Source organism: Silene latifolia, unplaced genomic scaffold, assembly GCF_048544455.1.
Source record: "Silene latifolia isolate original U9 population unplaced genomic scaffold, ASM4854445v1 scaffold_20.1, whole genome shotgun sequence".
NCBI classification, from domain to species: Eukaryota; Viridiplantae; Streptophyta; class Magnoliopsida; order Caryophyllales; family Caryophyllaceae; genus Silene; species Silene latifolia.
Window position 1 is genome coordinate 1,659,490 of NW_027413163.1, and position 21,405 is coordinate 1,680,894.

General features: G+C 38.5%; 2 protein-coding genes across 2 annotated transcripts; one reads left to right on the top strand and one right to left on the bottom strand.

The window, feature by feature from the left end:
• Nucleotides 1–3,773: 3,773 nt before the first annotated feature.
• Nucleotides 3,774–15,055, bottom strand: LOC141638499 (uncharacterized). The gene is made up of 3 exons (XM_074447912.1): nucleotides 14,784–15,055; nucleotides 6,201–6,739; nucleotides 3,774–4,224 (listed from the first exon to the last, which is right to left on the bottom strand). The coding sequence occupies exons 1-3, from the start codon at nucleotides 14,962–14,964 to the stop codon at nucleotides 3,961–3,963; spliced, it is 984 nt and encodes a 327-aa protein (XP_074304013.1). The 5' UTR covers nucleotides 14,965–15,055; the 3' UTR covers nucleotides 3,774–3,960.
• A 4,966-nt stretch (nucleotides 15,056–20,021) lies between these two features.
• On the top strand, nucleotides 20,022–20,495 carry LOC141638468 (uncharacterized). Its single transcript, XM_074447882.1, has one exon. The coding sequence runs from the start codon at nucleotides 20,022–20,024 to the stop codon at nucleotides 20,493–20,495; it is 474 nt and encodes a 157-aa protein (XP_074303983.1).
• The last annotated feature ends 910 nt before the right edge of the window (nucleotides 20,496–21,405 follow it).

A 21,405-nucleotide genomic window follows, 5' to 3' on the forward strand; every position in this document is an offset into this window, starting at 1 on the left:
ACACACCATAATATAATTGTAACATGGTCAAATGGATCCAAACACACCCCTTATTTAGTTGGTAAAAGTGGTTACTAAAATTTACGTTTTACAATATCTGTCTAAAATTGCCTTATAGAAGTATTTTCCAACCCAAAAAAAAAAAACATCTTTTAGTTAGTTTTACTTGAAACAAAAATCTTAATCTTGTTCCAAGGAAAAAAAAAGAGTGAGGCAGGGGGTTACCCTCTTTCCCCACTCTTGTTCACTATTGCAATGGAGTATCTTACAAGAATCTTACAATTCACAACTGAAACTCTGGACTTTAAATTTCATTCTTTATGTGGGAGATTGTGCTTGCATCATATGATGTTTGGTGATGACTTGTTGATTTGATCTCTAGAGGTGACAAGCAATCTGTTTTGGTCTTGCTTAGATCTTTTGCTACTTTCTCTGCTTCTTATGGTCTTCAAATGAATTCTCAAAAATCAAACATTTACTTTAATGGAGTTCAGAGAGCAGTTAAGGATCATATCATTCACATGTTAGGCTGCAGTGAGGGACAACTTCCCTTTAAATATCTTGGAGTACCTCTTGCTGCTGGTAAGTTGGGGAAAACTGATTGTCAAATTTTGATTGAGAAGATGATGAGAGTGTCGTTGGGGCTCTCAATCAAACACATTTATATATCTCAACAAACAACTAGTTAGTGGTTAAGTCGAGGTCGATCCACGGGACGGTGTGCTTTGGGTTCTAAGTCTATCTATCTCAATTTATGCTAGTGTCACAATTTTGATTTGGGTTTGTAGTCGTGTTTCTAAACTAATGCAAGCAACAAAGTAAAACAAGTAAGTAAAGGTGTAGACAAATAATAAAGGATACTAGGATGTCATGGGATCATAGGGGATTCATGGGAGTTGATCATACAAACATGTTCTCAATTAGATGTAAGCGCTTATTGTTATGATGGGATCGAGTTGGTGTATAAGCTTACAATCCCTAAGAAGGGTTGGGTCCCGGAGCCGAATCGATTAGATTGTACAACTAACACATACAAGTCGACTTAGTCCTTCCTATTCAACTATATGCATGGTCTAATGAGGCTCGAGTTGGTATATAAGCTTACAAGCCCTATTGAAAAGATAGGTGATGGGTAGAAAATACAAGGATTCATAGGCTAGCATTTCATCAAACATAACATGTGCATAAGTTGAAATCACAACAAGTAAGCAAATTAATTATGAAGACATATTAGATTAAGCATAGATCAATCCTCATGTTGGTTTCCCTGAATTCTCCATTAATCCTAGCTAAAGAACTACTCACTCATTATCATGGGAAACATGTCATTAATGGTGTCAATCATTACAACAAGTATAAACATGATAAGAAAATGAGGAAATAAACAATAAAGAGTAAGGAGTAAAGAAATTATACCAAACTTAAGATGAATAAATGGAAAGGAAAGAATAATAGAAGAGAACTTGATTGATGAAGAGTTGTCAATTCTCCAATAATAACCCAATAATCTTCAATTACCCAATAATAATAAACTTGATCAATAATTAAGGGAAGATTAATATCGAATGGTTGAGATTTATCTATTCTAATCTACTCCTAATCTATTCTAAGAGGATTTTTTATTCTCGGGAACCTCTCTCTTGATTATTACAAATGGAGTATATATAGTAGTACATCATTAGGTTAAGTAAGGGTGGATTAGTAAATAACAATGCTAAGTTTTAAATAGAGAATTGCAAGTCCCGAGGGAGATGCGCATTTTGGACAACTACTTCTAACACGATCCGCTCGGATCAGCTTGAAGCACGGTTGGTTCTGCCAAGGGATCCACTCGTCTTGCTAGGGAGACGCTCGGATCAAAGGTCCTGGATCCGTTTGTCTCATGCTCGGGCCGCTCGGATCTGGACACGGCAATCCGCCCGTCTTGTGCTTAAGACGCACGGATCTTGATGCAGTTTTCCACCGTCTTGCTTTAGAAGCCTATAATCTACGCATACTCTTTATTCCTACTTCATTCCTCATTGTTCTTGCCTCCTCTTCATACTAGTCCATCTAAGATTGTCATCAAGCTTCTAAATATGCACGGGAGACGGGAATTCCGCCTCATTATCTCCTTTCCTATAAGACATATAAAATGCACTAGGAAAGCAAAATAGGAAGGAATTGACGGATAAAATGGCCATGAAATGCTATATTAGTATGCAAAATAGGTTCAATTAGGGGACTAAATGTGCGCAATTAAGAGTCACATCAGAAGATCATTTACAGGATTAGATCTTTTGAAGCTAGGAAAATTTCATATACTGGCAGATTGATCATGATCCAGTCTGTGTTCACCTCCCTTTTTTCTTACTGGGCCAATATTTTTCTAATCCCTAAAGGTGTGTTAAGCAAAATTGACAGTATTTGTCGAAATTATCTATGGAATGGTACTAGCAACTATATTAGAACTCCTCTTGTGAGCTGGGAGCAGGTTTGTACCCCAAAGAGTGAGGGTGGCCTAGGCATCAAACACAGTTTCACCTGACATATGGCCACTGTTGGTAAACTGGTATGGTGGATTTACAGCAAGTCTGATAGTCTTTGGGTCAAATGGCTACATCAAATTTGTATGAAAGGTGGCAGTTGGTCTGACCATATTCCAAAGTCTCATATGAGTGGAAATTGGAAGACCATCTGTAAGGTGAGGGATACTCTTCAGGAGGGTTATGCTAATGACATTTGGCTTGCTTATCAGAAGGGCTATAGTGTCAAATCTGGGTATTAATGGCTTCGACACAAAGAGCAGAAGGTGGGTTGGGTTAAGCTGGTTTGGAATAGGTGGTCTCTAGCCAAGCACAGCTTCATGAATTGGCTTATCCTTAGGCAAGCCCTCAATGTCAAAGATAAGTTGTTTAGGCATGGTGTAACTCATCGATCCTTGGTGTTGCATTTCTTTGTGCGAGAACGAGAGGCTATTGTTTTTTTTGAAGGTGCAAATACACAAAATTGGTCTTGATCGATATCGCTCTTTGGTTGCATATCTCATATCCAGAGGGTAATGACATTGTCTGGGTAGGGAGAAGAAATTAGACTGCTCTACAGAAAAGTTGCTGTTTGGCAGCTTTCATAGCTGTCTATTATGAGATGTGGCATCAAAGGAATGCAGCAAGATTGGAAGGGATGGTTTGCAGGCCTGAAATTCTGAGCATGAAGGTTCAGGCTACTATCAGATGCAGAATTAGGCTACTGAAAGTGGAGACTCTCTCTGAGAGATAGGGATTGGATCAACTCAATTGTTTAGTCTTATGCTTTTGTTGATCGTGTTTTTCTGTTTAAATTATCCTTGTAACACATTTTGAGCTTATGAAAAGTACTTACGTTTCACCCAAAAAAAAAATCTTATTAATCTTAATAGGAATAACTTGAAACTAACCAATTGACTTAACATTTAACCAATTAACTCGATTCGAAAGGACCCAAATCTGTAATGATATAGCCTTACGAAAGGCCCACTTGCCCTATGTAGAAAACATTACAAGAAATTGAAGAGAGTGGGGTATGAAACAGTGCTGCATAAGATAACTGCACATTTTGGTGTTTGATTTGGTTTGAAAAATGACGTTGGATACTCGAGTACTAAAATCTGATATAATGCACATCATTAACCTAATCCGCTACTGGACTTTGATCCAATGAAAACAATTTTGTTCTAGAGTTGTCTAAACAAACCCCAAACCGTTAAACCCTAACTCAGACCAATTGGTATCACCAATATAACCAATGCACCAGGCTCAAAATCAGAACGGGGAACCGACCACTTTAAAACATCGCTGATTACAATTAACTTTGCAGGAAAAACACAAGCTCAAGTCCCTATAAAACCGTGCCAATAAGTTACAGGCTTGACAGCGTTTTCTTACATAAGTAGAAACTGTCGGTTTTCAGAGATAGTATTACAAACAGGAGACCAATTGTATATCAATCTTCAGCAAAGTACTTTTCCTCGGCATCGTGGTTGGCTTCTTTTAGCCAGTGATCATCCAAGGTCTGATCTTCGTCTATATTTGAGTAATTGAAATGCTCCCGATCTTGACCTGATAAAAACTTTTGCTGCATTATGTACGTGAATTGATCCAGCTGCTCCTGCATCTCTGTTGGAGATAATGTTGGTCTCTCTACATTCCCTAAACTGGTTGAAGGAACGCCATCGTTTGCTTCATTTTGGCCGTTTACTGCTTCTACCTGTGACAATGTCAGGAACAAAGATAGTCGTACATCGGTTAGTAACTTAATAGCATTCATTAGTAAAATTCCTGACGAAATAACATATGAACACAAACAGAAGGGTAACACACAAACACTAGGATGTTAAATTCCTGACGAAATAGCACTAATACAGCCAACAATCTGCAATTTAGAGGGCAGCACATCTCTGTTTCCAGACAATTCATTAGTTCCTTCCAAAGGTCCAAATACATGATTAAGCCAGATTCAAGTCATTCAACTTGATAGTGAATGACATGTCAAAGCTCAAAACTGTTTATGATACTCGTAAGGAATGTCTTTTCGAGCCAGCAGAAACTTCCCTCCAACAGCTATTCCTCCAATAGATGAATCATATACTTATTGAACTTGAATGAGCACGACTTCAATTGAGGTCTAATCGACTACATAACATGAAGCAAAATTCATCTAAAACTGTGTAATTGGTAGAATGGTAGCCAATCTCCCAAAACATCTAGTGTCAATGATAAATTGATAACCTATACTTCTCAGACACTCAATTTTACCTCAACTATTCATGTCTAATAATCGATCCTCAGACATTCTGTTGTCGTGTGGGTATGTAGCAACTTGACACTTACATTTAATTTAAATAATAGGCAAGTTTGATCACGAATCCACACCTATTCTTATAAAATTAGAATTGCTCCCTTCATTTTCCGGTGGTAAGCGAGGTTGAACTTTGAGAGGGAATGGTATCTCGGGAAATGAATCTCCAAACAAAGATCCAACTCACCCAAGTACACCACTAACATACAATATCTAACTCTATAAGTTTATTAGTTACTCTCTCTATCCCATATATATTGTTCCCATTTCCCTTTTTGTTCATCGCAAAATAAGTTGCCTCTATCTCTATCTAGTACAATATAAATATAGCCTCTACTCAAAGGGGACACTATAAGAGAGATGGAGGGAGAAGAGTATATAAGGCGCTAGGCTGCCAAAGATGGTACCGAAACATAGTACCAGGTTCCAAAAGAATAACGTCAGAGTAAGAAAGCCATGATGACTCCTACAGAGATTAACTTGTGTGCCGGCTTTGTTACTCATGAGGCCTGCATGACCACTACAACAATTGTTAAGGTCATATATCCCGAGCTTCCAAATGAAACTTGTATATGGCAGCATCTAAAATGGGAGCACATGGTTATCGTACTCTTCAGCCTGCAGAAGATACTAGTGTCCACTATTTCCCCTTTAAAAAAAAAAAAATATTTCCTCTATATCTTACAGAGCAGCTGAGCAAGTAAGCACAATCGGTACCCTGGGATTAAGCACAATCAGAATCAAATCTACATAGGCATGCACAAAATCTCATATCCATGCACAATACAATCACATAATATGTACTACCTTCGTCCCGGTCATTACAGAATCAAATCTACATAGGCATGCACAAAATCTACATATCCATGCACAATACAATCACATAATATGTACTACCTTCGTCCCGGTCATTTGTTTACCTTTGGTTTTGGCACGAAGACCAAGAAGAGGGGAGGGGACCATTTGGGGGTGTTGTTGAGTGACAAGTGGGCAATATTCCCAATATAGAAAGGTAAACTTTTTGACTAAGACACCCATATATGGAATAGGTAAACAAATGACAAGGACGGAGGGACTATGTTTTAAACGATGAAAACAATAATAATAAAGGCAAGACTAAAAAGTCAATGGGATGGCTTAAAACACTATCAAGAAAAATACAGTGATAAATATGCAGCATATAGCAACTTGATAGTTGATATGGAGTTGGGTAATATGAATCATCATTTGAAATGGTCAACACCAGGTAAAGTAAAAAACCGAAAAAGAAAACACAATAAATAGCCAATATACAAATAAAGCTTTGACAATCGTGAAAATGTAAACATTTTGTTTCAATATAACAGCATCAAACAGTTGGGAAATATTATGATTCATTCACTCACCTGAGAAGAACTTGATATCCTACTAGCATCAACACCATCGGTATCATTGTCCTCTTCATCAGAGTCCTCATCCTCTTCCTCTTCATCTTCCTCCTCTTCTTCCATCTCTTCTTCATCTTCTTTACGTCCCTCGTTACCAACCCATTCACTCTCAGGGACACCTAATCTCTGCTGCTCACTTCTGATCTTTCTAAGCAAAATCGCCTCCTCCGCCCGCCGCATTAATGTGTCGGACCATCGCTCCCCTGGTCTAGCCATGCTTCTTCCGTAAGGATCTTGAAACTTACCCAAATATTCATGATGCAAGTATGGCTCCCTCTCCCTCATAGAATCCTCAGAAAAGTAATGTCCTTCACTTACTAGCTTATCCATGTACGCTCTTCTCCTGTTCTTTACAGTAAGAGACTGAAGCCGTCGTTGTTCGGAGGTAGGACTAAGTAAGCGTCTTAGATGCTTTATGTGCCAATTAATTTCGTAATCATCCTTCAGCACATCAAACTCCTGAAGTTCTTGAGATGTCAATTGCGGACCATATCGTTCTGCATTGAATAAAGTTCAACAGATGAAAACAATTCAAACGCAAAATGCAAATCACGATCTAAGCAGATATTATTGTTTGCATTCTATGAACCAAACGAAGCAAGTAAAAGCATCAACTGACAATTGAAAGAGAAACTACATCATAAAACATTGCTAAGCGATTTCAAATCAACTAATTAAGGGCAAGAGACAATTTAGTCTTAAACTCTTAATTCAAGGAAATAAATATCCACGGATAGAGAAGAGAAAGGAAAATATTATCAATCCAGCAAAGGGATTAATCTCTCTTTTTTACTCCTTTTTAAAGGTCCATGCCTAAAAGAATAAACCCATGTTCACAACCAAGTTCCAAAACCAAACCTTCTCCATGTTCTCAACCAGCAACTTCCCCTAAACATATTCCATCTATCCCCGTCAATAAGCCCCATCATTCACAAAATCACCCTGACGCAATAAAATAAAATAAAATAAAATAAAATATATGGGACTTCTCGACTGAAACAGAACGAGTAGGTATATTCCGTGGCCAATTCCGATCATGCACCCGTCCTTAACTATATCAACAAGAGTCAATCACTAACTTAAAGCACCCATCCCTAACTATATTCAACCTGAATCAATCACTAACTTAACAAAATCACCAAGACATACATAGTGCAATCTGTTGCAGGGAAATATTCCCTATATACTTTCTCGTAATTACCCAATTCCTATCCTAAAGATTGTATCTTTCGTCTATCACTCACTCAAAATTTTGCATCGCTACTAAGAAACCTCGATAAATTCCACCAACACATACTAGAAGCATAGATAGAACCAAACTCTTACAAGAAGCATTCAGATTATAGCATTCGAATATACATTACCATGAACCCATCAATAAATTTCTTACATATAACCTAATTATGCAATAACAATTCTCAAGATTGCAGGTTTCATGGATCAATCATCCAAAATTTCGCATCACTACTACAAAGCCTCCATTATTCCACCAACATAAACTAGAAGTATAAGGGAAAAAAAACCTTACAAAGAAAAATTCGAATATAACATATGAACAAATATTATGATGAACCCACCAAAAAAAAAAAAAAAAAAACACACAAAATTGTTAAATTCAAATATACCCACATGGCAAACAAAAAAGCAATTTTAAGTCTATGCCTAAAAAGAATTAAACCCAAGTGCATAACAAAACACGAAACCAAATCTTCTCCGTGCTCACAATCAGATCAATAAGCCCAATTATCCACAAAATCACCCTCATGTAAAAGAAAAGAAAACGTAGATGGTTCTTATCGACTGAAATAGAGCGAGCATATTCTATGGTCAATTCCGATCACATACTGATACAGGGGAATGGATCATTACTGACATGGACTGAAGTTGTTAGGAGTTAGTTACAGTACAGCTGTTAATTAGTTGTATTAGTTTGTTACAACTGCTATTAGTCTGTTAGATTCTAATAACTATAAATAGAGAAAAAACACTGTAATTCATTCATTCAATCATTAATACAAATCTTTTCCTCAATCTTTCTCTCTCTATAATTCCCAAATATCATATTGTTCTAGTACTCGGCTTCTCTCTCATTGAGGTGATACCCTGACACTACAACATTGGTATCAGCTTTCATTCGATCCTAACTTCCGCCATTAAAATACTTTTCAATTCTGGCTAAAACACGCAAATCTACCATGGAGGCATAACTGAAATCACTGGAACAACGTTTAAATGAGCAGAATCAGCGCATTGTAGAACAAGGAAAAGCAATGGAGGAGCAGATGTCGCAATTGATGAGGTTGTTGCAAGAACGTCTTCACTCTGAATCTCATATGGACACTGTGTTCATCCTACTTCTGCTTCTTCTACTCCAAGACAATTAGGGTTTATCCCCAAACTTGAATTTCCTTCCTTTTCTGGGGAGAATTCACGTGGTTGGGTACAGAAATGTGAGAAATATTTCCACTTATGCAAAATTCCAGAGGATCAGAAGGTGGATATTGCGGGTATTCATCATCTATCTGGGAAAGCTGGCGATTGGTTTAATGCGTATATGGCTGCAAGGGTAACAGTTTCTTGGTCTTCTTTTGTTCTTGATTTATGTGCTCGTTTTGTAGATGATGTGGGTGATAATGTGGTTGAAAAATTTAACAAGCTGCACCAACTTGGCTCTTTAAATGACTATCTTGATTCCTTTGAATACTTAAAATCTCTAATGATTCAGAGGAACCCTTTATTGAACTATGCTTTCTTCTTAGATAGTTTCATTGGTGGCCTAAAACCTGTCATTAAGCCCTTTGTAAAAGCCTTTAAGCCTGCTACTATAGCTGAAGCTGTAGCCTTTGCTAGGTTGCAAGAGGAAAGTGTGGAGGCAACCAGAACTTACTCTCGTTTTTCTGGTGGTCTGGGGACTAAATCTGTGGGGTCAGGGACTGTAAACAAACCACCACTTCTCCCCACTCCCACTATTCCTGCTGATTCTAAGTCTACTACTCCCCAAAGGCATCTGACAATGGCTGAGAGGGCTGATAAGATTGCTAAAGGCATCTGTTACTTTTGTGATAAACCTTAGTCAGAGGGCACAAATGTAGTTTTAAGAAACCCCAACTTTTTACTATTCTTGTACCTGGTGATTCTGAAGAGGACAGTGATTAAGGGATGTACTGAGGTAGGGGACACTGAATTTGAAGTGAATAGTATAAATCCCCACATTTCTATCAATGCCTTGCATGGTAGTCATTCCTTCCAAACAATGAGAGTCACTGGCTATATGGGTAGGAAACCATTGCATATTTTAATAGACTCTGGAAGTACTGACAACTTTCTAGACTTGGACTTGGCTAGGAAATTAAATCTCCAAATTAATCCAATTAGCCCTCAATCTGTGGCAGTTGCTGATGGCAATCATCTAGCATGTCAGCATGTGTGTCCCAATTTTCAGTGGAAGTTACAAAACACTGAATTTCAATGTGAGGCTTTATTAATACCCTTGGGCAGTTGTGATATGGTCTTGGGAGTGCAGTGGTTGAGTACTCTTGGGACTGTAAAATGGAATTTTAATAAATTGTGGATGTCCTTTGAGACTAAGGGTATCAAACATGTTTTGAGGGGTATTTCTCCTAAGGTTAGGGGTGATACCATAGCTACCCCTAAGATGATGGCCAATGCTATCCATCTGTTTTACTTACAAGTCACTGAACAACATCAGTTAAGGAAGAGTTCTCCAGTAAGCTGTTTTCAGTTGCACAATGCTGAATATCCTGAGGGAATTGCCAAATTATTACAGGAATACAACAACAACAACAACATTAGAGCCTTAATCCCAAAATGATTTGGGGTCGACTGACATGAATCATCCTTTCAAACCGTCCATGGGTGAACGCACGCCTCAAAATGCGAATAAAAAAAGGGGAAGATGAAAAACAAAAAGGAAGAACGAAAATGTAATGGAAAGTCAAGGTAAACTTAGGGGTTTTAAAATCGAATTCCGGCTTTCTTTTATAAAAACTTAAAATTTAAATCGAGAGAAAGGATTAAAACGATTCTTAGAAACCGAAATAGAATTAAGGATCCGGAATGAACCAGGTAAAATCTATAAGAAAGTGGTTGGTAAAAAAGTGTAATAAAGGAGAGAAGAATAAATAATTTAATTTCTTTAAATTAAATAAAAAAACACTAAATATGCCAAAAAAACATCAAATACTAAAAATCCACATGTATCATTTCCCTCCATTGTGCCCTCTCCGTCACCATACTCTCCTCAAGCCCCAGAACTCTCATATCGTGCTCTATCACTCTCAACCATGTCTGTCTCGGTCTTCCTCTACCTCTAGGGACCTTTTCTGTTCTCCAGTCTCCGGCCTCTAACCGGTTCGTCCATAGGTCTCCTTCTCACATGGCCAAACCATCTTAGTCGGTTTTCCATCATCTTGTCCTCTATTGGCGCCACTTTTACCTTTTCCCTAATCACCTCATTCCTTAACCGATCTTTCCTTGTATGTCCGCACATCCATCTCAACATGCGCATCTCCGCCACACTCATCTTTTGAATGTGACAATGCTTCACGGCCCAACACTCGGAGCCGTAAAGTAAGGCAGGCCTAATTGCCGTGCGATAAAATTTTCCCTTTAATCTTTGGGGCATATCTTTATCGCATAGAAACTCTGAAGCACTCTTCCATTGCAACCATCCCGCTTTAATTCTGTGAGCCACATCTCCGTCTAACTCCCCATCTTTTTGAATAATAGATCCTAGATATCTGAAGAAATCCGAACCCTCAACAACATTCCCATCGAAAATAACACTCTCCGCCTCTGTCAATCTCAACCCCGCCACCTTAGTGAACTGACACCTCAAATACTCAGTCTTACTCCTGCTCAGCCAAATTATTACAGGAATACTCAGTAATATTTAAGGAGCCCAAATCTTTAACCATAAAATTCCATTAGAAGCCGGTGTAAACCCTGTAAGCATTAGACCTTACAGGTATGCCTTGAAACAAAGGGATATTATTGAGAAGTTAATTCAAGAAATGCTTGATAAGGGAGTCATTCAACAAAGCTGTAGCCCATTTGCATCCCCCGTAGTGTTAGTTGGTAAGAAAGATGGGTCTTGGAGGCTTTGTGTGGATTATAGAGAGCTTAATAAGAAAACCATCAAAGACAAATTTCCAATACCTGTAGTTGATGAGTTGATTGATGAACTAGCTGGAGCAACTATCTTCACTAAGCTAGACTTAAGGGCTGGTTATCACCAACTAAGAATGGCCAAGGAAGATGTATTCAAAACAGCTGGCCATTATGAATTTCTTGTCATGCCTTTTGGCTTGACTAATGCCCCCGCCTCCTTCCAAGCTTGGATGAACCAAGTATTTAGGCCATTATTAAGGAAATGTGTCTTGGTTTTCTTTGATGATATATTGGTTTACAGTGACAATTTAGTGAACCATATTTCCCATCTAAGGCTTGTATTTGAATTAATGAAACAACAACACATGTATGCCAAATTAAGCAAGTGTGCTTTTGCTAGTGCCAAGGTTGAGTATTTAGGCCATTTTATATCTGGAATTGGGGTGGAAACTGACTCTAGAAAAATAAAAGCAGTGCAGGAATGGCCAACTCCTAAAACAGTAAAGGAACTGAGGAGTTTCCTTGGGTTGGCTGGCTACTATAGAAAATTCGTGAAGGGATATGCTGAAATTGCCAAGCCTCTTACTACTTTGCTGAAAAAAGATGGTTTTCAATGGTCTTTGGAGGCTGACCTAGCCTTTCAGGCTTTGAAAAATGCTTTGGTGACAACACGTGCTGTCAGTTCCTGATTTTTCTAAGGAGTTTGTTGTGGAAACTGATGCTTCCCAATCAGGCATTGGGGCAGTCCTGATGCAAGAAGGTCATCCTTTGGCTTTCTTAAGTAAGAGTTTGGGCCCCAAATGGCAAAGCTTGTCAGTATATGAAAAAGAGTTATTGGCATTGGTTACAACAGTTCAGAAGTGGGAGCAATACTTGTCCAACAATCATTTTATTGTAAGGACAGATCAAAAAAGTCTTAAATGGTTGTTGCAACTGAAGATTTCAACTCCTTTTCAGCAATTTTGGTTGTCCAAATTAATGGGCTTTGACTATGAAATCCAATATAGGTGTGGCGAGAGAGAACTTGTCTTGCGATGCACTCTCAAGGGTTCAAGAAGTCGATATTTTATTTTCAAAGATTATCGATAATTAACTCGATCTACGATCCGAAGACTAAAATACAGAAAGCTATGCTTTGGATGATCATCTCCAGGCTATATTCTTACAATTACGATGAGGAGACTGTTATCCTTTTGTATTAAAGGATGGGTTAATCGAAAGGCACTGATAAAAGTGTACTTGGTAGAAATGGAGGGGTTCAAAGAATTGATTTTAACTTGGCTTCACGGCTCTCATCAAGGGGGCCGTTACGGGAGAGATGCTACTATAAAAAGAGTTAAATTACTCTTCTATTGGAAGGGCCAAAACAAGGACATCAACAATTTTATCGATAACGATCACCTGTCGGGCCGATAAAGGGAGTCTATAGCAAGTCCTGGGTTGTTCTGACTCTACCAATTCCGAAAGCGTATGGGTAGACATCTCCATGGATTTTATATCCGGCCTTCCTAAGTCACACAACAAAGATGTTATATTTGTAGTGGTAGATAGGTTGAGTAAGATGAGTCATTTTATGGCCTTAACACATCCTTATACTGCTACTACAGTGGCCCAAGCATATCTGGACAATGTCTTCAAACTTCATGGGTGGCCTAGGAGTATTGTCGGTGTGGGGACTCAATTTTCTTGAGTGCACGGAAGGCTTTATTCACCTTGTAAGTCTCGAACTCTTACTCTCAAACATATCACCCTCAAACTGATGGACAGACTGAAGTTGTGAATAGATGTTTAGAGGGATATTTACGTTGCATGTGCGGTGGAAAACCAAAGGAATAGAGCAATTGGTTATCTCTGGCTCAATGGTGGTACAACACCAACTTTCATTCAGCTATACAACAAACTCCCTATGAAGTAGTCTACAACCAACCACCTCCTTTACATCTTCCTTACTTGCCTGGTGAGTCAAATGTTGATGAGTTGGATAGGACAATGCAGAGGAGGGAAGAAATGTTACACATTCTCAAGATACACTTAACTAGAGCACAGGAAAGGATGAAGTGTCAGGCCGATAATCACGAGATCCGAAAGATCCTTCCTTGTGGGGGATTGGGTTTGGCTGAAGTTACAACCTTACAAGCAAAGATCTGTGGGGTGTTCTTCTCGAGATAACCATAAACTGGCTGCAAAATTCTTTGGGCCTTTTCAGGTGGAACTCGTGGTAGGAAAAGTGGCTTACAAGCTTAAACTACCTATGGATGCTCAAATTCACCCTAATTTTCATATGAGTCAGCTAAAGGCCTTTAGAGGAGTACTACCTGATAAACCTCATATTCCTGGCTGGTTGAAGGGTAGACATGCTGATCAAACCTTGAGTCCTCAAGCGATTTTGGATAGACGAATTATTAAATCCCAAAATCTAGCTAAGGTACAATATCTTGTGCATTGGGCTGGCATGGACATGGCTGATGCTTCTTGGGAATTTGCTGACAGCTTTGAGGCCAAATATCCTACCTTTAATGTGCAGACTTGAGGTCAAGTCTTTTCTTAAGGAGGATGGAATGATACAGGGGAATGGATCATTGCTGACATGGACTGAAGTTGTTAGGAGTTATTACAATACAGCTGTTAATTAGTTGTATTAGTTTGTTACCACTGTTATTAGTCTCTTCGATTCTAATAACTATAAATAGAGGAAAAACACTGTAATTCATTCATTCAATCATTAATACAAATTTTTTCCTCAATCTTTCTCTCTCTATAATTCCCAAATATCATATTGTTCTAGTACTCGGTTTCTCTCTCATTGAGGTGATACCCTGACACTACAACACATACCCATCCCTAACTATATTCCACAAGAATCAATCACTAAATTAACAAAATCACAAGACATAGCGCAATTGACGGTCATTGCAGGAAAATAATCCGTTGTAATTTCGTAAACATACCGTATTTACCAATTCCCATCCTAAAGATTGTACCTTTCATGATCATTCACTCAAAATATTCCATCACTACTAAAAAACCTCCATAAATTCAACCAGCATAAACTAGAAGCATTCATAAATTCCGCTAGCAACCTTTGAATATAAATTACCATGAACCCATAAAAAAATTCCCTACACATATCCTAATCATCCAATAGATTGCAAGTATTATTTCCGTCCCAGTCATTTGTTTACCTTTTTGTTTCAATTATGAGGGGTATATCAATCAAAAGTAAATAAATGATTGGAACGGAGGGATTTATTGATCAACCATTCAAATTTTTGCATCACTAATACAAAACTTCCCTAAATTTCATCAACATATACTAGAAACAACACTTAAATATGTCAAATACAAAAATACCCACATGAAAAAAACGTAATTAAATAGCATAAGAACAAATAAAAAGAAGAAGAAGGAAACCTAGAAAAACGGCGACGTCGCGAGAGAGAAGATCAAGAAGAAGAGACTTGCGAAGTTGGGGAGAAGAAGCGTTTTGTAAAAGAGCGCGTGGGAAGTAAAGGTTATCAAAAGTTGATAATCTTTCACTAATTTGCTCCATAGCTTCGTTGCTCACTCTTCTTTTTTCTTCTTCCATGTCCATGTCTTCTTTTCTGTTTCTTATGTTGTTCGTTTGTGTGTTTATTTATTTGTCTTCTCTTTTTTCATCACTCCATTCTCATGATTTGAAGGTCGGTCTAATAAGAATTTTTTAGAAAAATATTTGGTCCATCCTAATTTGAGGGTTGGTTTTTTTTTTTTTTTTTTTTTTTTTTTTTTTGACAAAATTAAAAAAATAAATTTGGATTACATAAAACATCATATCTCACATGTAATTGAATTAGAACCACATAAAAATTACCAAAAAAGTAAAGGGGAACCAACACCCGACTAGCATGGAAATGAATCCTTATGAAGTATCTCTTTATTATTATTATTATTATTATTATTATTATTATTATTATTATTATTATTATTATTATTATTATTATTATTAATGTTATGAGTAGCTAATTTCTCATTTAGGGTGAAGGGAATGGATGAATATGAATTAAGAGTGATAATCTGTTAATTGCTAGAAAGATTATAGCTTGATTATTTGTTATAAATATGATTAGTTAGTTACTAGCCATGATTAATTGATTATTATCGCGAATTAGTGTTATTGCCTACCGAATTAACCCTTAAGAGAGACTTACAATAATAAGTAGACAAACTTAGTTATAAAAACCGCATGTTAAGCAATAATCTAAAGGATATATAGTACCTATCAGACATATGCTCATAGATAGTCAGTCTATGTTTAGTTAATTGCCCATAATTCCCTAATTGGTATTCATTGTGACCGCAATCCCTAAACTTGTTTTATATTATTGATTCGTCTTAATTACAATCAATCCAATCAATTTGTGATTCAATAACCTTTAATCTATTCATAGGCAACTAGCAGTTTGTCACTTTTCCTTGTGGTTCGACCCACTATCTGCATTTTTAGTGTCTTGCTTCAGATATTTTTGTTATAGGTATACCATCTAGCCATGTTAACCCATTACTTATACTAACTCAATATACACATGTTAAATTAACCCACTACAGTAATTTAGGGTAGGACGGTTGTACCATGTAATTCTGATCTAAAAAAATTGATCATTTAATAATGGATAGTGACCATTTTATGTTATAAAGTAAACACTTTTAAAAGATGGTCATTTTATAGTATTTTCCCTTGTGCTAGTGAATAGTTTACGTTGACTTTATTTTGTGAGGGGAAAATAAAGCAAACGTAAACTATTTATTGGAACGGAGGAAATAATAAAAGTGGTCACTGTTATCAAAAAAAGATCAATACTTATTATAAAATGGTCATATTTATGTCGCCATACGGTGAAATGATACCTGTTTTACTGAAATTGATCGTTTCCATGAGATTTTTTATTTGAAACAAAAGTTGGTAAGTCAAAGTTTTTGCCAAATATTAACTACCATAACTTTCTGCGATAAGTTCATACAAAAGTGATTTTTATTTATTGTTTTCAATATCACCGCCTTTACAAGCTCCTTTGCTTATAAAAGCTCATTGTTTTTGAACTCGTAATCAATAATTATAAATTTATAATGGAAAATGAGATGACGACACCGGGTGTTACTCAAATTGAGCGACAAACGGGGTATTATTGTAATTTACTTATGTATTTTGGTTTCCCTCCATCAAAATTCAAATTTCAAGCTAATTAGTGTTAATGTAATATCACGGTATTTTGGTCATTGTGCACTCGATCGAGTAGGCGGTACTCGGCCGAGTAAGTTGTCGAGTGCTTTTAGACAGGCTACTGTTTTGGGTGCACTCGGCCGAGTAGTGAGGAACTCGGTCGAGCAGGGCGTACTCGGCCGAGTATTTCAGAAGTACTCGACTGAGTACCCGGTCTGATGGATTATTTTTTCGCGGTTTGATTAAGATAATTGGAGAAGTATATATAAGTCGTGTTATCGGTTTTAATCACTTCGTAATCATTTCTTAAGCAAACTCTAAACTACGTAACACTTCTCTCCAACTATCTTAATCATTTTTAAGGCTAGGGTTCATAGATTTGGGGGTTTCTATTTCATCTCCGCGTCGATTCAATCAGTAAGTATCTTTACCATTTTTTTATTGATATTTTGGTTATAGATATACAAACCCTAATTAGGTGATTTGGGGATTTTGGGGTGAATAATCGCACGATGCGTAGTTTTCTGTTTGTATAATATCATAATAGGCGAGGACTTCGTAGAGGAGGCGTTCTAGCTTGATTTGTTGCGCTTTTGCTTGAATCTTGATATGGTAGGGTTTCCCAACTCAGTTGGTTATATAATTGATTATAAGATGTGATTGTGGTTGATTGTTTGGTATTGGTATCACTGTGATTGAGATTGTATTGTGATCGGTTGTTGTTATGAGACCATTTTTGGGAGATGGTTCCAACCCCATGTTCGCCCTTTGTGGCTCCCGTCACAGGGGGAATGTGCACATTAATGATCTGGGTTCGCTCATTGCGATGAGCGGGGCTTAGGTGGTAAGGCTGCGGTCCCCACTAGTGGTGTGGGTTATCCGTTGCGATGGAAACCTGGCAGGGATACACATTTTGGTGTATAGTCGGTTACTGGTGATTGTTGGAGTTTGGAGGATTGATTGGTTGCATTTTGATTGGTTTGTGTTATTGTGAGTTCTTATTTTGGTTGTGCAGTTAACTGACCCCGTTTATTGCTTTTAAAACTGTGGTGATCCATTCGGGAATGGTGAACAGTTGGCTTAGCAGGTATTGGATATTGATGTAGCATGCGGGATATGGACGGGGCAGAGTTATCACACTTTCTTTAGCTAGCTTCTGCTATCGCATTAAACATTAGCTATTCGTTTCATTTCATTTCGGAGTTGTATTTTGGTTTTGGTTTGGATTTTGGTATTGTATTTGATTAAACATTATTGTACCTTTAATAAACGTTCTTTTATGGTCCATTTGATATACTTTACCTTGCGCAACCGAGATGGTAACGCTTCTATTTGCTAAGGTAGGCCTTGGTAAGACACTTTGGTAGATGGGGGTGTTACAAAGTGGTATCTGAGCGACGATTTTGGAACCTAAAATCAATGAACAAAATGAACATAGGGTGTCTAATTAAAATGAACCCGGGTAGAAATTGTTTGGAGCTATCAAAAAGGTTTGGGAGAAGTCTCGAAACTGCAATATTGCCCACACAAATTCGAGCCGGTCACTACGAGGCGTGTTTGGGGATCGATGTATGTTTGTGTTTATATCTGTGTATGGATAGAGTGGATACGCATCTTGTGGTTCGAGATGGTATCGCATGAATTGAATGCATATGTTGTGGAGTAATTGAGGTGATATAGAAACACATGATGTATGATTGGTTGTTTACCTTTTGTCGTACATGGTTATAGAAACATGTGAATAGGCTGTTGGTTCATATTTATGTACTTATACTTGTTGGTGTGTGTTTGGGGGATAGTTTTTAGCATGATTCGTCCGAGTGTGGCAGGTACTCGACTGAGTAACCTGGCACTTGACCGAGTGAGGGTATTTGTGCATTTAGCAGCAGCTACTGGAATAAGAACACTCGGCCGAGCAGAGGCAGTATTCGACCGAGTGGGATGTACTCAATCAAGTACATGAGGTACTCGACCGAGTATGCTTTATGTGCATTTAAGAACAGCTACTGGAGTCGGAGTACTCGATCGAGTAGCTCGTACTCGACCGAGTACTTCCAGGTACTCGACCTAGCACCTCTTTGGAGGATGTGATATTTGTTTTGAGCCGTAGGCTATGTGCTACATTTGTCTTGATTATTGAAGAATTAAAATGCCGCCAAAGAGATCTGCCACTTATATCCACACTTCTGATATGAGCCTCGGCGAGATCTAGGATGATCGAGCAGCAAGAGGTGCTCACTGAGGCTCTTAAGAATGTGGGTAAAGGGAAGTAAACAGCGGTGGATACATCCCGATTGAGCACTACCATTTCTCGCTTTAACTCTACTACCTATGAGGGCACATGCGAGCCTAAAATGCTTGACGACCGGCACCGGGAGATGGAGAGTGTGTTGGAAGTGCATTCTATCTGAGAGATGAGGCCAGGGTATAGTCGCACGGTGAGAGGGAGGCTGCACAGGCATATTATAGGAATTTGGGCAAAACTGTACTTCCTTAGGCAGAGTTTGATACTTTTTCTATGACTGATAGCATGACCGTGACCGAGTACTATCACAGGTTCAATGAACTGTCGCGCTATACGGAGGACATGCAGCTGAGTCAACCGAGTCTGACTCTCCGTTTTGAGAGAGGGATAATGCTGAACATTATGGAGAAGCTACAAGCTGGGGTGATCTCTAATCTAAAAGAAGTCTATGAGAGAGCTGGGTATGCAGAGAGGTTGGTTGATATGGCTAAGGAAGCCAAGGAAAAAGGAAGTGAGAAGAGGAAAGCCGAGAGTGAGGTTGGCAGCCAATCCAGCTACAAGCCTGTTAACCACAACCAGGATAGAACTTATTCCGGAGGATCTATCTATAGTGGGGGATCTCGTGTGGGGGGAGGAGGTGGTCGGAGTACGAGCGACAACTCTACCTTGCATTCCTTTAATTATGGTGGGGTAGGCCACAAGAGGTTTGAGTGCAAGAGTGTTGGAGGAGGAGGATGAGGCTTCCGGCGATCTTACTGGGGGAATTGTTCGCAAACTCCAACCAGAGTTTGACAAGTAACAGGCTAGTTGGGTCATGGAACAACCAAGGAAGGGAGAACAACAACAACGACGGTTATAACCGTAACAATGGTGGATCCTATGCCCAAATAATAGTGTGACTCAGAATTAGGCGGCTAAGCCTACTAAATCAACGACTACGGTCCAAGGAGGAGGTCAGAAGAACAGTGGCAAACTCTTTATGATGGGTAAACAGGCAGCTAAGGATGATGCACAAGTTGTCACTGGTACTTTTCTTGGTAATCATAAACCAACTTTTGTTTTGTTTGATTCAGGGGCAACCCATTTATTTGTGTCTAGAGGTCATACCTTAACTATGGATTTTGGAGAATATGAGTTGGCAGAAGATAATGTGTTTATACCATCGGGGGAGTCGGTGTCATGTCATAAGTTGTAAAAAGGAGTGTCTATGGTGGTTGGGCAAGTGGACTTACCGGTTAATTTACTTGAGTTTCGTATGGATGGGTTTGAGGTCATAGTTGGGATGGATTGTTTGGGAAAGTATGAGGCCAAGATAGACTGTCGTCAAAATAAAGTGTCCCTAAAAGGTCCCAAGGAAGTTAGAGTGTCATATCGAGGATTTGTTGTAAAACCCAAGGTGAAGATGATCACAGCTATGACTTTAAAGTCATGTTTGAGGAAGGAGCGTCCTATGATCCTTTGCCATGTGATGGATACTCAGGTGGAGGAGCCGTCAGCAACAGAGATATTGGTGGTAAGTGAGTTTGACGATGTCTTTCCGGAAGATATACCTGGGTTACCTCCTAAGAGGGACAATGATTTGAATGTTGAGCTTAAACGAAGGATAAGACCTATATCTAAGGCTCTGTACCGTATGGGACCAAAAGAGTCGGAAGATTTAAAGAAGCAGTTGAATGTGTAATACTCGGATATTTTAAGACCCAAAAAGGACTCGGGACGCGTGAAGGGATCCACGTGTACTCGGAAATAAAGGATGACCGTACACTAGACCAAGTAAGACCCAAACTAGACCTAGTAGAACTGCAGTGGATCGAGTAGAGCTTCCGGTGGATCGAGTGACCGACACTTGGTTGAGTAACGCTCATACTCGACCGAGTGAGTGGCACTCGGTCGAGTGAACCGGTCACTCGGTCGAGTGGCGTTGTACATTACGCGATAAGCCTTATTTCGGGATTACACCTTATCCAAACCTCGCTCTTATCCCTTTTATTCTTCTTCTCCTTCATCACAAACACTCTCCCATCTCTCTAGATGCTCTTTAAAACTCTCCCATGACCTTCAAGCTTGGATTGAAGATGGAACATCCCTCCTAATCCCCGATATACCATTGTAAGTCGAAATCCCACCTTTCTCCCTTGTCTTGTTTTAAGCTCAATTTTGGGGGGTTTTTACTAGGGGAGATTAATTAGTAATTAACATATGTAATATGGGTAATTAGTGGGTAATAATAAGGGGTTTCATATTTTATTATAGTATAGAATGTATTGTGATAGTGTTGAATGATTTGTTTAGGATGAGACGGTTTTATGAGCCGGGTCGGATTCGAGTAGCTTGTGAAGAATGCGAAAAGGTAGGTTTATCCTACTCGGTTTCAATATTCAGTGTGCACATTTGTTTGTCTTTCATCATCATTTCATGTGTGAGTCGATTTGTACATCATGTTGGCACTTGGGAATTATTATCTGTAACATGTTGAGATTGAATTCATGATGAGTCATATATTTGGCGTTGTATTGCATTTTCCATGTGTGGTTATTGTGGTGTTGTATTGGAGGTCATTGATGGTGGTACTTGGTTGTTGAGGAGACGTA

Coding starts and splice junctions, on each gene's coding strand:
- LOC141638499 (XM_074447912.1), bottom strand. CDS start 14,964: ATGGACATGGAAGAAGAAAAAAGAAGAGTGAGCAACGAAGCTATGGAG. Junction 6,740..14,783: donor CGACGTCGCCGTTTTTCTAG/GTTTCCTTCTTC, acceptor TATTCAATGCAG/AACGATATGGTCCGCAATTG. Junction 4,225..6,200: donor GGATATCAAGTTCTTCTCAG/GTGAGTGAATGA, acceptor ACATTGTCACAG/GTAGAAGCAGTAAACGGCCA.
- LOC141638468 (XM_074447882.1), top strand. CDS start 20,022: ATGGTGGTTGGGCAAGTGGACTTACCGGTTAATTTACTTGAGTTTCGT.